Raw genomic sequence first — 13917 nt, 5'->3', positions numbered from 1 at the left:
AACAAGCAACTGAAACTGGAGCCCAGGCTGGAGGGGGGCCAGGGGGCGGCCCCCAGCCCAGACCGCCCTGCCCCGCTAGATTAACTCTCTCAGCACAGCCAGGGAGCCACATGTGGCCGCATGTGAACAGATGTGTGTGTGTGTGTGTGTGTGTGTGTGTGTGTGTGTACGTGTGCTTGCACACACACACACACAACACAAATACAAGCCTGCTTCTAGACCAAAGTCAGAGAATGTTTTCTGCTAGGATTCCTGGGAATTGGCCCAGCTGGGGCCTAAGGTCACACAGCCTAAGTGCTTGCGAGGGCACTGACCTCTGACCCAGTGTTCTGCCAACGTTTGATAACTAGCTTTTTATTTTAAATGTGTGGTGCTTCAATTTTGTATGTGTATGGTGTGCTGCTGACTCAGATTCACCAGGAGTAACACACACGCATAAACCAAAGTCACAGACACCTAGCTAGCTCGCTAACACTAGACTCAAAGCATGGCCAGAATATTGTACACACAACAGCTTATCTGCACACACGTACACACACACACACTTGGGTAACTGTGCAGATACAGCCAGGATATAACCAGTGGATGGGTCTGGTAGTACACTCAGGAAGCAGAGGCAGGAAGATCGGGAGTTCAAGGTCAGCCTGGCCTGCAAAGTGAGCTACGCAGAGAGAGCGACGTAGAGAGACACACACTCCTTCTCATAAAAAAGACATTGCCGTGCCTCCGACTACTCTTACACGCAGCTGCACACTGTCACACACAGCTCACAGGAGCACGTTCAAAGGCAGACTCACACCCAGCACTTCTGTTCCCACACCGCAAGGAGATGAGCGCCGTGAACTCAAGCAGCCCATAGGAAAGTGGGCGCGCCGGCGTGTTAACAGTGGGGGCTCCTCTTGCGCATGACCATCTCCAGCCCACACACTGTGCACAGACCAGTGGTATATTTATACAGTCGCAGATGACCTGTGGGCGTGTCACGGTCTATACAGTCACAGACATGCAGGGCCACATGCTCCAAAGCCGCAGACGTGCACTTGATCTTGAACTTCCCATTCCCTGAGCTCATGTAATCCTGATGGTGGCATAGGGAAAACACTCTTGACATCTTCACAGGCCAGACAGTCTCACAAGCCCTAGAGACAGAGAAACTGGCGCGTGCTGGGGGGGACAGGCATGGGTTCAAGACTCCTTGCTGTATGACCTTTGACCTTGGGCAGCTCTTGAGACCTCACTGTCATTTGGGTGTCTTGGGCTACAGAATGGAGCAGCGTCTGACATATCTGCAACTCCTGGCCAGGCTTAGAGGGCAACTAACTTGACATCTTCTTGTCATCTCCATTTTAGAGACTGGTAAACTGAGGTCTAGATAACTGATTTTTCTTAAGCCTCTTCACTGGTAGAAATGTCCCCAGCCTCAGGCAAACAGCAACCCAGACGCCGTGCTCTGCAGACAGGAGCACAGACACAAGCCTAGCCTCATATATTCCGTGGTCCCACAGCCTTCTACCCAGGCTGTCCCAGCAACCCTGGTTCCAGACAACCCCGATGTTTACACAATGGTGGGAGGGCGTGGGGTGAGGTGGGAGACAGCTTCCCTTGCTTACAGAGTGGCTCTGAAGTGCTTAGTACTACAACTCCGTCCTTTCTGTCCTTTCTTGCTGTGTGGTGCTATAGTGATGGCAGCCTGTCTGGGGCTCAGTTGTCCGTTCTGTAAAATGGAAAGAACAACAGGATTCCCCCACAGAGGGAGGTGGTGTGGTTATCTAGAACAATCCACGCGAAGCAGTGAAAACTGGTGCATGTCCTGCAAGGCCGCTACACACGGTCGATGTTTGTTTTCACCAGGTTACCCCTGTCTTCGTGATGTACCAGAGGGAGAACCTGCCAGAATGGTTCAGGCTTGCCACTGTCCCCTTTGGATTCCTAGCAGAAACTTTTAAATTGCTCTCGTGTGTGTGTGTGTGTGTGTGTGTGTGTGTGTGTGTGTGTGTGTTTGAGACAGGCTCTTATTTCACACACCCAGGCTGGCCTCAAACTCACTATATAGCCTAGACTAGTCTCCAACCGGGGATCCTCCTGCCTCCCCCTTCTGAGCGCTGCAGATACGGTGTGCCCGCCACTCTGAGCACTGCAGATATGGTGTGCCCGCCACTCTTGAGTGCTGCAGATACGGTGTGAACGCCACTCTGAGCGCTGCAGATACAGTGTGCCCACCACTCTGCTGCAGATACGGTGTGCCCGCCACTCTGGGCGCTGTAGATACGGTGTGACCACCACCCTGAGCCTTTCTCAGTGTACTCCTGTGTAGGACTGAGGATGTGGCTCGGTTAGCAGAGTGCTTCCTTAGCACTCAAGGAGTCTTGGCCTCAGTCCTCAGCACTGGAGAAATGATCTCACTTGGAAGTGAACACGCATGCTTATTCCCAGAGGAGGAGGAGGCAGGAGGGTTGGGAGATCAAGGTCATCCATGGCCAGCCTGAGTTATGTGAGGCCCTGTCTAGACTTATTGCCCCAATGCCTGCCTGAACCCCAGAGACGGGAGCTGTTTCTTTAGTTCACTGAGTCGTCTCCTCAGTCGGGGCATAGATTGGCATCAATAATCCCATTGACAGATGAGGACGCTGAGGAGCAGAGAGGTTGAGTAACTTGACTGAGGCAACACAGCCTGGGCTGGACCCAGGATCTGTTTGGCTCCAGTACTCCAATGCATCTTAGTGGCAAGAGGCTTGATGTTCCTCAGTCTTTTGACCCCCGGCAACTAAGTGATTGTTTCTACTAAGCTAGACATAACTGGCTCTCGTGCCTCTGTTTCCCCATGTTGGAGCAGGGATTGTAAAGCAGTAACAGTATTGCTCTACCTCCCCACTTCACAGAGCTGCTGTGACGTCAATGACCTAACACGTGTAAAACTTGGCACACAGTTGAGTGTGGTGGTGCCCATCTGTCATCCCAGCACTTGGGAGGCTAAGCCAGGAGAAGTTTGCGCTTGAGGGCATCCTGGACTACAAAATAAGTCCCAGGCCGGTCTCAAAACAAGCATGCAAACATAAAAGACTGGCACATAGCCTGAGGGGCATGAGAGGGACATCCCACCAGGACCTTAGGTTGGGTTCTGTGTGATTTACATATTTTTTTTTTCTCATTTCATGGAGAGAATCTGTCTGAGTTTCTAAAAGCTTAGGACAGGTGAAAATACCTGGTTGTACACATCTCAGCCTCCAAAAAGAGCACGCAGAATAATATGAGGGGCCCAGAGCCGGCTTCTTGGATTTGGATCCTGGCTCTGCCTCCACTGAGGCCAGCCACCCTGAGCCCCTGACCTTTCTTCATTTGTAAATTGGTCATGCAAATGACACTGGCTTGAGGGTCATGGGAAGAGTAGAACGCTGGTGGCGACGTTTTAGGACAAAGCTCGACAGATCTTCCCTGGAAGAGAGAGGCAGCGCCATCGCCTTAGCTCTTGCATTCAGTCTTGGATCTCATAGAGTTAATCCCAGGGACAGGGAGGGAGCTCTGACTTTGGGGTAGTGCAGCCGTCCTGCCAAAGTTGACCACCAGGGGGAGCAGCCGGACCGGTACTGGGCCTGGTGGAGCTTTGGTGACAGGATGGACCACACCCTTTAAGAGAAGGGGCTGGTGGGACAGCTGGGATATCCCCCTTCCCCCAGTGACTTCTCCTCCTAGCCCCTCCCATCTGCAGTCTGCAGAGCCATCTGGTCTCCACCCTGGGGACATCCTTCCCACTCTTCCCCTGGGGTTGAGTAGGGACTCTGATGAAGGGGTTGGTTGGGAGTGCCTAGGGTGGCTCAAGCTCTTGGCAGCCCCGCCCCCTCAAAGGCCATTCAGTCCCTTCCCTGAGCCTTTTCTTCCTATGGCCTCTGACCCCCTCCTTCCTACCCTTCTGCTGGGCGCATCCCAGGCCACAGCAAGTGGGACAAGAGTGTGGGAGGACACACAGAAAGTACTGGAAACTTGAAACGGGGCAGGGAGGTGAGCATTACGGACATCAGGCAGAAGTACCAGGACAGACAGACAGACAGACAGACAGACAGACACACACACACACACACACACACACACACACACACACCAGAGTTCTAGAGGCCAAATCAGAGACACAGAGAGACAAAGACAGAAGTAGACAAGAGATTGCAGGGGTGGGAAATAGAGTAATAGAAAGATAGGGAGAGAAAGCTAGTGACAGAGAATCCCACACTCCAGATACAGGGAGTCCCGAGGGAAGGACTGGGAGAGAGAACAAGGCGAGGCAGCCACAGGACAGCATGGCCAGCAGCAGGGTGGAGGAGCATCATACAAAGATGTAGCGGTCCGGGTCTGGTGGACTAGGGTCGCTGGGAGCCTGGGCAGGGGCAGGGGGCATGGGAGGGGCAGGCATTCTGTTGTTGCTGTTGGCCGGGGCTGGGGCAGGAGTGGCCTGGAGTCCCCCCAAAGGAAAGTGTCCTCCACGTTGTTCCTGTTCCAAGGAAAGTACTCTGTGTGAGGGCTCCACCGAACTGCCCGAGAGCTTCTCCACCACGCTCCTGTCACTGTGAGTGCCAGGCCCTCTGCGGGCCTAAAGGGAGGGAGGAGGAGACCTGGAACTACAGGACTTGGGGTAGGAGGTTGGGGTCTCTATCAGAATCTTGGATACCAAAGAATTCTGGGATGTCTGAAAGAGGGATGCTGAGATTTGGAAAGGTGCCGACTGAGGAAGTCCCAAAGGGCAGGGGGAACAATGGGAACACTGGAAGTGCCGTGTCCCGGGGCTGAGTACTGCCGAGGACCTTGTATGCATGTGGAGGGAATGGCGGAGGGCAGAGACAGAGGGCAGTAGGAGGCCAGGGCCTCCAGAGCAGCCAGGGCCTCTGACTTTAGAGAGGGAAGCTGAAATGGCTTCCTGCTTACTGATCTCATGCCCCCAGATCCCTTGTCAGGATGGGGGTCTCCCAGCTGAAGGCTGGCAGCTTCATGAAGATGCCATCATTACACCTACTGTGAGTATGTCCTGGCTGGGCCCACAGCTCTCTGCTCAAGGGAATGGCTGTTTCCTGTGTGTGTGGAGATGCGTGTGTGTGTGTGTGTGTGTGTGTGTGTGTGTGTGTGTGTATGCATCTCATGCACGTGGACATTCATGGGAAGTGTTCAGACACCTGTGAAGACACGTGTACATTGTGTGTACTTATGGAAGCATCTGTGTCTATTCACATATGCCCATGCTTGCATGTGTGTCTTTGGATTGGATGGAGGTTAAGGGCACAGCCATAGATACTGGCTTGCAACTCTGAAGACTTCTGCCTTGCCCCCTTGCCAGGCTCTTCACATCAAATACCTTCTCCGTGATCGAGGACGATGCCTTCATCGGCCTGTCCTACCTTCAGTACCTGTGAGTACAGCCAGAGACTGGGGGAAGGTGGGTCTGGAGGGGTGGGCGAGCCTCTCAGTGACTCCCAGTGTAAGAAGACAAAAGGAGGTGGTCTGGGGAAGGGAGCGTCTGACCAATGGCAGGTCCCTAGGAGGAAGGCTGCAATGTGGACAATTCAGGGGTTACTGGTCAGTGGTCAGAAGTGAATCTCATCTCTGCGTTCTTTAAGATTCACAATGAAAGCTGGCTCTGGTGGCTCAGGCCTGCAATCCCAGCTATTCAGGAGTCTGAGTCAGGAGCATGGATAATTTATGGCCTGCTTGGACTACAGAGTGAGTTCAAGGCTAACCTGAGCAATCCAGTGAGACCCTGTCTCATAATAAGAAAAAATTATATGGGAGGGTGTTGGGAGGAGGGGTGGAAATAGAAACTTTTATAAATTAATAAACTTTGGAAAAAAAGAAATAATTATAATAAAGTAAAAGACTAGGGATACATCTTGGGGGTAGACATTTGCTTAGCATGTGTGAGACCCCAGGTTTCAGTCCCAGTCCTGGAAACCAAGAATTAGCAAAGGGCCTAGGTAGCCAGAATCAGTTGTTCTGATGCAGGGGGATTTTAGGAGGTCAGAGCCAGGAAACATTTAAAATTACCCAGAAGCCACTTGAAGCTATGCAGTGACCATGTGACAGTATGGGTGGCAGTGCCAATGTGCAGGTATTAGGTTGCTGGAGGGGACGGCTGTATGACAGGTTTGCAGGGCCGTTGGCAGTGTGATAATGCTGCTGTGGATGATGGGATGTAGGGGGTGTCCCTTGTAACTGATGAAAGGGACGTGATTGTAGGTGGACTGTTCTTTCCTGCCCACCATTCCCAAATAACCAACACGAAGACTTAATATAAATTATAAATAGTCAGCCAATAGCTCAGGTTTATTACTGACTAACTCTTACAACTCAAGTTAACTCATTTATAATCATCTACATTCTGCCACATGGCCTTACCTCTCTTTCAGTGACAGTTATGGAGGGTTGCTGACCAAAATGGCTGCCACAATAGTGTTGGTGCTATTGAAGCTATTTATAAAGTGTGTGGGACTGGTGTTTGTGATGATTGTCAGTGTAGAGGCCCATGCTTATGGCGTGTGTTGATGTTGGTCATGGCAATGGGTGGAATGTTGGTGGGAGTTTTCTAGTTTTGTATTTTCTATTTGTTTTTGTTGTTGTTGTTGTTTTGTTTTGTTTTGTTTTAAAACCTGGGGTCTCGGGCATGCTAGGAAAGTAGTTCTTAACTCCTCACTGGGGGATTCTAGGCAGGGGTTCTACCACTGAGCCATATGCCCAGTCCCTCACTGGGGGATTCTAGGCAGGGGCTCTACCACTGATCCACATCCCAGCCCCTCACTGGGGGATTCTAGGCAAGGGCTCTACCACTGAGCCAAAACACATGCCCAGCCCTTCCCTGGGGTATTCTAGGTAAACATCCTATCTCTGAGGCACACCTCAGCCCAGGTGCCATGGTTTTAAAAAATGTTGCACTTATTTTGAGGAATGGGGTGACCGTGCATACTCCATGGTCCATATATGAAGTCAGACAACCTCTCTTTCCACCACATGGGTCCCAGGGATCGAACTTGGGTTGTCATGGTGGCAACCGCCTTTACCTGTTGAGTCATGCCCCAGCCCTGTTACTAGTTTTGACGGTGTTGTTGGCTCTGGGTTTACCAATGGTGATGAAGTTGCTGCTGTTCATAAAAACACCATGCTGGGGGTGGTGGTGGGTGGTGGGAATGTTGGTGGTGACGGTGATGCTGTTGGTACCAGCTGAGGTTTGTAACAATGGTGGCAGTAATGGTGTCATGGCGGCGGTTTTGTTTCTGGTCATAAAGGTGTGATATTGCTGTGGGGTTGACAATGGGTGTTACTGGAAGGTAGTGAGGTGTTGCTGGAAGTGGGTAGAGACGGCCAGCACCATTCTGGGGTTAACGGCTGTTGCTGATGCTAAGTTCAGTGATGATAAGTGAGGCACACATGTTGGTGCCACTGGTGCCAGGGTGGTGGTGGTGGTGATGGTAGACGTATGATAAGCTTACGTATGATGACTTATGTATGATAAGCTTGTCGGTGACCATAGAGCCAAAACCTTGGCTACTGTGAGAGCAGCCTGGTGAAGAATGGTTTCCTTGTGGTCATTCTAGGTGAGGGAGGAGAAAGGAGCCCTTCTGGTGGCTTCCTAGGGCCGGTTTCTCCAGCACTGGGGGCCTCTCCCTCACTCCACCTTCTCCCCACAGCTTCATTGAGGACAACAAGATTGGCTCCATCTCCAAGAATGCCCTGAGAGGACTCCGCTCACTCACACACCTGTGTGTATCTCCACAGCCCAGTCTTCCACCATAGGCACCCGACCCATCCCTCAAGGTCATAGCATCTCCTGGCCACGGCTGACACTCTTTCTTCTCCTGCTCCATCAGAAGCCTGGCCAACAACCACCTCGAGGCTCTCCCCAGATTCCTGTTCCGAGGCCTGGAGACTCTGACTCACGTGTGAGCTCAGGCTCAGGGAGGGCGGAGGGCGGGGCTTGGGAATGTTGATAGGGAGGGCTTCGCTTGTCCTTTCCTGTCACCTGAGGGTGCCATCCTCACCTGAGAAGGTGTCTCGGCCTCTAAGCCAGAGACACTGGGTCATAGCCTCTTCCTGGCTTCTCACCCCAGGGACCTCCGTGGGAACCCGTTCCAGTGTGACTGCCGAGTACTTTGGCTGCTGCAGTGGGTGCCTACGGTGAATGCCAGCGTGGGCCTGGGGGCCTGTGCAGGCCCCTCTGCCCTTGCCCAAATGCAGATCAACCACCTTGACCCGAAGAAGTTCAAGTGCAGAGCCACAGGTGAAGGCTTCCTGTTCCCTCCCTAACCCCTCAGCAGTGGGAGTGACAACAGGGCCTCCAAAGAAGAGAGGAAATCAGGGAGGAAGGGGCAGCCACAGGGCTGAGGCGTTAACCTCCCTGAACTTCGGTTTCCTCATTTGTAAAGCAGGGGTGTATCCAGTGATCACAGATCTCTGTGAGGATTGAACGCTAGGCAGTATTTCTCTTTACTTTTTGACAGGCTCTCAGTTCACCTCACCAACAAGGCTGGTGCTGAACTTGTGACTCTTCTGCCTCCTCCCCCTTCTGTGGGCACAGTTTCTGATGCCGGTCCCAGGACAAGAGACTTTTATATTATTATGGTTTTTGTTGTTGCTATACGTATCTGTGTCTGTCTGTGTATGGCATATGCATTCAAGTCCAGATGTGGGATTCCCTGGACTTGGTATTAAAGGCATTGTAAACTGTCTTGCATGGGAGCTGGGAACTGGGACTCCAGTTCTCCCCAAGAGCAGCAAACGCTCCTAACCCTGAGCCATCTCTACTGCCCTTGTTTGTCGCTATTTTTGATTTGTTTTCTGAGACAAAGTCTCACTATGTAGCCAGAGCTGGCTTCGAACTTGTAGCAATCCTCTGGTCTCAGCCTCCCCAGTACTAAAGACAGGTGTGTAGCACTATGCCTGGCTCGCAAAGCATTTTTTGTGAGTCTTTGCTGGTATTGTTAATAGGAGGCCTTTAAAGGTCCCTCCTATGCATCTGTTTGGTCCTGGGAGCTGCGGGGACATCCCTCCTCCCTGGGGCTTTTCTTCTTTTAGCTCTTCCACGAATGTATAGAATATATCGTGACATTTTCTGAGTGCTGGGTCATGCAGGAGGACAGGGGATGGGTGGCCCTGGATCTCACCCTTCCTGAGGTGAGAGAAGGAAGGCAACCCCAAACAGTCCAGGATGATTCCTCCAAAATAAGAAGGCACAGACAGGGAGTAGGGACAGAGTTGGGAGGCACAGGCAGAGTCTGGGACAGGAGTGAGGAAGTCAGGACTGGAGAAGACATTAGCATCTGAGGAAGCCCAGAGCCGGGACCAGGGAAGCCAAGGAAGGGCGCAAACAACCAGTAATAGGGTTTTGTTTGCAGTTTGTTGTTGCTTTTTGAGACAGGGTTTCTCTGTGTAGCCCTAGCTGTCCTGAACTCACTCTATAAGTCAGACTGGCCTCGAACTCACAGAGACCCGCCTGCCTCTACCTCCCTCAGTGCTGGGATGAAAGACATGTAACCACTACCGACCGGCTTTGTTTGTTTCAAAACATGTGTGTGAGGGAGTAGTGGTCCCATGTGTACCATGGCACACATGCGGAGATCAGAGGATAAGCGGGAACTGATTCTTTCCTTGTACCTTGTGGGTTCTGGGATTGAACTCAGCTCCATCAGACTGGCAAGTGTCCTGAGCCATCTCCCCAGCCCGGGAAGGACTGATTAAAGGACTCTGATTTTTCAAAGATTCTTCAGGGCGTGGTAGCACATGCCTGCAATCTCAGCACTGGAATGACTGAGGCTGGAGGATTATAAACTTGAGACCCGTGTAGGTTACATGGTAAAGGCCTGCCTAAAAACAAAAATTCCCTTTGTTGAATGGCCTCGGTTTTAGCTTATTATTTCAACCTTGCTACCTAGGAACAGGGCCTGGTATATAGGGTGGCATACCACCAATGGAGTTACAGCCTGGGTCTCCCACTGACAACCTGGAGAGTGAATTAAAGAGTTTCCTGGGCTGGTGAGATGGCTCAGTGGGTAAGGGCACTTGCCACCAAGTCTGATAACCTGGGTTCAATCCCCAGAACCCATCTGATGGAAGGAGAGAACCAGCTCTCGCACTTGCCCTCTGACCCCCAGACCTGTGTCATGCAACCCTACATATACACATATACACAAGTGGGAGCAGATAACCCATCTTCTGCATGAGTGGGGTAGCCCCTAGCTGCTGCCCTTGTATTTATGGTTCAGACCAGGTTGTGACACCGCTGTGTGATTTGGGGTATGGCAAAAAGGAATCGAAAGAGGCCAGATCCAGGCCAAGTCATGTTCACACAGTGAAGTGGATATCGCACTGAGGAGCGCCTTAGTAGGGGTGCTGGAACATTCTGGTGGGTCTGCCTGATGGTCATCTCCATGCTTCATGAAAAAACTGGTGTGTGTGTGTGTATCTGTGTGTATGAGTTGTGTGTGCGTGTGTGTGTTACTAGGGATTAAACTCAGAATCTTTCACGTTAGGCAAGCATTCTGCCACTGAGCCACACACCCCAGCCCTTCACTGGGGGATTCTAGGCAGGGGCTCTACCACTGAGTTACATATATCCCAGCCCTCTTTTTACTTTTTTTGGTGTTGAGATAGGGTCTGCTATTAAGTTGACAAGACTATCCTGAACTCCTGTATCCCAGACAGGCCTTGAACTTTCAATCGTCCTGGCTCATCCTCCTGAATAGCTGGGCTGACAGGCCTGTCTTCTGTGCCCCAGTTCCAGCTGGGGAGAATGAATGTTGCTGGCTAACTGGCTGCCCCGGCCACTTATCCTCAAGTTCTCATGGTAACAAAGTGTAGCTCACAGGAATGCCATGGAGTTGAGTAACTAAACGTGCTGTTTGATTTGTTTTCTGGTTTTGAGACAGGATCACAGTATGTAACCCAGGCTGGCCAGCAACCAGAAATCCTCCTGCCTCAGCTTCCTCAAGGCTGCGATCACAAGTGTGTCCCATAACTTCTGTCTAATACAGTTTCCAAGGGATTATTTGATGATGCCACATGGCCTTGAAAAGAAAGACATTCGTGTTTCTGAGAGTTAACACATCTGTAGACAAAAAGGTTCCATTCTGTAGGTCCCTATGTGGTGAACACTGCGAAGTCTCTTTTCAAAGATGTGCTAACCAAGGCCCATCAATGAGGTCCCCTGCCCACTCCCAGGCACCCCTGACTCTCTTGCTGCCTCTAGAACTGTCCTGGCTCCAGACTGTTGGGGAGTCGGCACTGAGCGTGGAGTCCTTCTCCTATCAGGGGGAACCTCACATGATCCTGGCACAGCCCTTTGCTGGCCGCTGCCTGATCCTGGTCTGGGACTACAGCGTGCACCGCTTCCGGACAGAGGAAGAGGTGTCTGGTGAGCTCCCCTCCTCTCCTGGCCCCTTCCCTCCTGTCCCCAGATTGCCACTGAGCCTGACTGTGTCCCACTCTCCCTACAGCGCCCTCCGTGGTGTCCTGCAAACCTCTGGTGCTGGGCCCACGCCTCTTCATACTGGCTGCCCGTTTGTGGGGAGGCTCATATCTGTGGTCTCGGCCCAGCGCCGACCTGCATCTGGCCCCAATACAGGTCCTAGCCCCTCAACGCCTACTGCGACCCAATGATGCCGAACTCCTGTGGTTGGATGGGCAGCCCTGCTTCGTGGTGGCTGATTCCTCCAAAGCTGGTCGTACCACCCTGCTGTGCCAAGACGGGTCCGGCTTCTACCCACGCCAGAGCCTGCACGCCTGGCACCGCGACACCGACGCTGAGGTCCTGGAGCTAGATGGCCGACCGCATCTGCTGCTTGCTTCGGCCTCCCAGAGGCCTGTGCTTTTCCATTGGTTTGGTGGCCGCTTCGAAAGGCGCACAGACATCCCAGAGGCCGAAGATGTCTATGCCACGAAACACTTTCAGGCCGGTGGAGATGTGTTCCTGTGCCTGACACGATACATTGGGGACTCCATGGTGAGACTGGGGGCAGGCAGTGGTGTCCAGGCCTGATCACAGTAGTTGACAGGGGGCTGGAACACTATTTCAGCACGGCCCCTCACGGGTGAACTCCAGGCAAGGGTTCTACCACTGAGCCTCACCCACAACCAATCCCTGACAAATTCTAGGCAAGCAAACCACACCCCCAACCCCTTTCTAGTGGATTCCAGGCATAAGCTCCATATGAAAGCTGCACTCCTGACCCTCAACTGATGATCTACAGCCCGAGGCAGACTCAGGGTCTTAGCAGGCAGTCCAGGCTGGCCTCAACCTTGTGGCTCAGCCCTGTGCTATTGTAACAGGAATGTGCCAACATGATCTGCTTGGCTAAGCTTGTTCTACTCTGCTAAGCTTGGCTCTGTAACGCTAGAACATTCCAGCATGACAGTTAACTCCGACCACACCCTTCCCATTGGGATACTACCCCCTCAAGGTTGAGCTGGTGTTAGGCCCCGCTCACCGTCTCCAAGATTCTCTTTTCAGAATGAGGTACAGTCAGGGACAGACCCCCCCCCAACTCAGTTATGTGAGGGGTCTCCAAGGGAAGACAGTGGAGACAAGAACAGGAGTCGGGAGAAGGTGGATGTGTAACACATGACAGTAAGATCAGTAGACCCTTGCTGGACACTCTGTGTAGCACGTGAGGGAGAGAGAAAGGTCTAGAACAATTATCTGCTCTGAGAAGGTGAATGTTATCTATACACTGAGGAAGCTGCTGGGCATTGTGCTGGTGTCACAGGCCTGTCTTCTCACTGCCCGGAAGGTTTGAGACAGTCGGTCACTGCCAGCAAGTTTCAAAAAAAGAAAAAAAAAGCTACAGAGAAACTGAGGCCCCACAGGCTCATGTTACAAGTCCTCCAGAGCCTTGACCCAGGCTCACTCTAACTAGCTTCCACACCTTGCAGGTCATGCGCTGGGATGGCTCCATGTTCCGCTTGGTACAGCAGCTTCCATCTCGAGGTTCCCACGTGTTCCAGCCAATACTAATCGCCAGAGACCAGTTGGCCATCCTGGGCAGCGACTTCGCCTTCAGCCAGGTCTTTCGCCTTGAACCTGATAAAGGGATCTTGGAGCCGCTACAGGAGCTGGGACCCCCGGCCTTGGTGGCCCCCCGAGCCTTTGCCCAAGTCACCGTCGCCGGAAGACGCTTTCTATTTGCAGCGTGCTTCAAGGGCCCCACGCAGATCTACCAGCACCACGAATTGGATCTCAGTGCCTGAGGTTGGGCAGGAAGTGGTTGAGGGGCTGGCAAGGGCATCCTGCGACATCGGGGTACCCTCTTGGACCTGGTCACCTGGCCATCACAGCCAGTCCTATATGATACACCATTCACTATCCAAATGCATCAGCCTGGGTCAGGCTTAGCCCACATTTTGGATGATCTGCAGCTTAGGGGCAAACGGGAAGAGGTCTCTCTGCTCCCAACAACGTTTGGATCCCACGCAGTCTGAAACCACATTTTGACTGAGGACAGGTGCTCCCATAGACAGTGACTTGGGTGCTCAGCCTGGGACACAGCAGGGAGCTGGGATACAGAAATCAAAATCTGCTGAGCTCCAAGAGGTCCAAATATCCCGCCCTCAAAGACCCCTTGGTCCTGCTCCATAGAAAGTACCGAGAGAGAGCTTTCTTTTCCACTCAAACCCAATCTGGCCATTGGCTTTAGTGGAGGAATATGTATCTCTGTGACATTCAGTGACATCACAGCAGATGGGCAGTTTCTGGGCCTGGTACTTTGCTGCATGTAGGCATGTCTGCTGCCAAAGACTGACTGCTGGCGTCTTGTCGCTTTTACGTGTGTGCAGAAAAGGTGAATCAGTAATGATGAGCCTGGAGGTATCAGAGAAAGCCCTGGGCACCCTGTTCCCAGAATGTGACAGGGGCAAGAACAGAAAGTGAGTCCGTAAATAAATGTCCTGTGCTCCCCA

General features: G+C 52.3%; 1 protein-coding gene across 4 annotated transcripts; it reads left to right on the top strand.

The window, feature by feature from the left end:
- Positions 1-3689: 3689 nt before the first annotated feature.
- Positions 3690-13917, top strand: Lgi4 (leucine rich repeat LGI family member 4). 4 transcript variants are annotated; one of them, XM_085692557.2, is made up of 10 exons: positions 3705-3996; positions 4491-4555; positions 4929-5000; positions 5318-5389; positions 7659-7730; positions 7839-7910; positions 8079-8248; positions 11213-11377; positions 11460-11965; positions 12895-13917. In XM_085692557.2, exons 3-10 carry the CDS (start codon positions 4942-4944, stop codon positions 13207-13209), a joined length of 1431 nt encoding a protein of 476 aa, XP_085548683.2. In that variant the 5' UTR covers positions 3705-3996; positions 4491-4555; positions 4929-4941; the 3' UTR covers positions 13210-13917. The 4 variants fall into 4 exon arrangements, with proteins under 4 accessions (XP_048294239.3, XP_085548683.2, XP_085548710.2 ...); XM_048438282.3 differs by having other exon boundaries at positions 3690-4555; XM_085692584.2 differs by lacking the exons at positions 3705-3996; positions 4491-4555 and adding an exon at positions 4572-4621.

The sequence above is a fragment of the Myodes glareolus genome, chromosome 1 (assembly GCF_982192425.1).
Source record: "Myodes glareolus chromosome 1, mMyoGla1.1, whole genome shotgun sequence".
Lineage (NCBI taxonomy): Eukaryota > Metazoa > Chordata > Mammalia > Rodentia > Cricetidae > Myodes > Myodes glareolus.
This window is presented reverse-complemented; position numbering and strand designations above follow the sequence as displayed.

Coding starts and splice junctions, on each gene's coding strand:
- Lgi4 (XM_048438282.3), top strand. CDS start 4,386: ATGGGAGGGGCAGGCATTCTGTTGTTGCTGTTGGCCGGGGCTGGGGCA. Junction 5,001..5,317: donor ATGCCATCATTACACCTACT/GTGAGTATGTCC, acceptor CCCCCTTGCCAG/GCTCTTCACATCAAATACCT. Junction 7,911..8,078: donor CTGGAGACTCTGACTCACGT/GTGAGCTCAGGC, acceptor TTCTCACCCCAG/GGACCTCCGTGGGAACCCGT.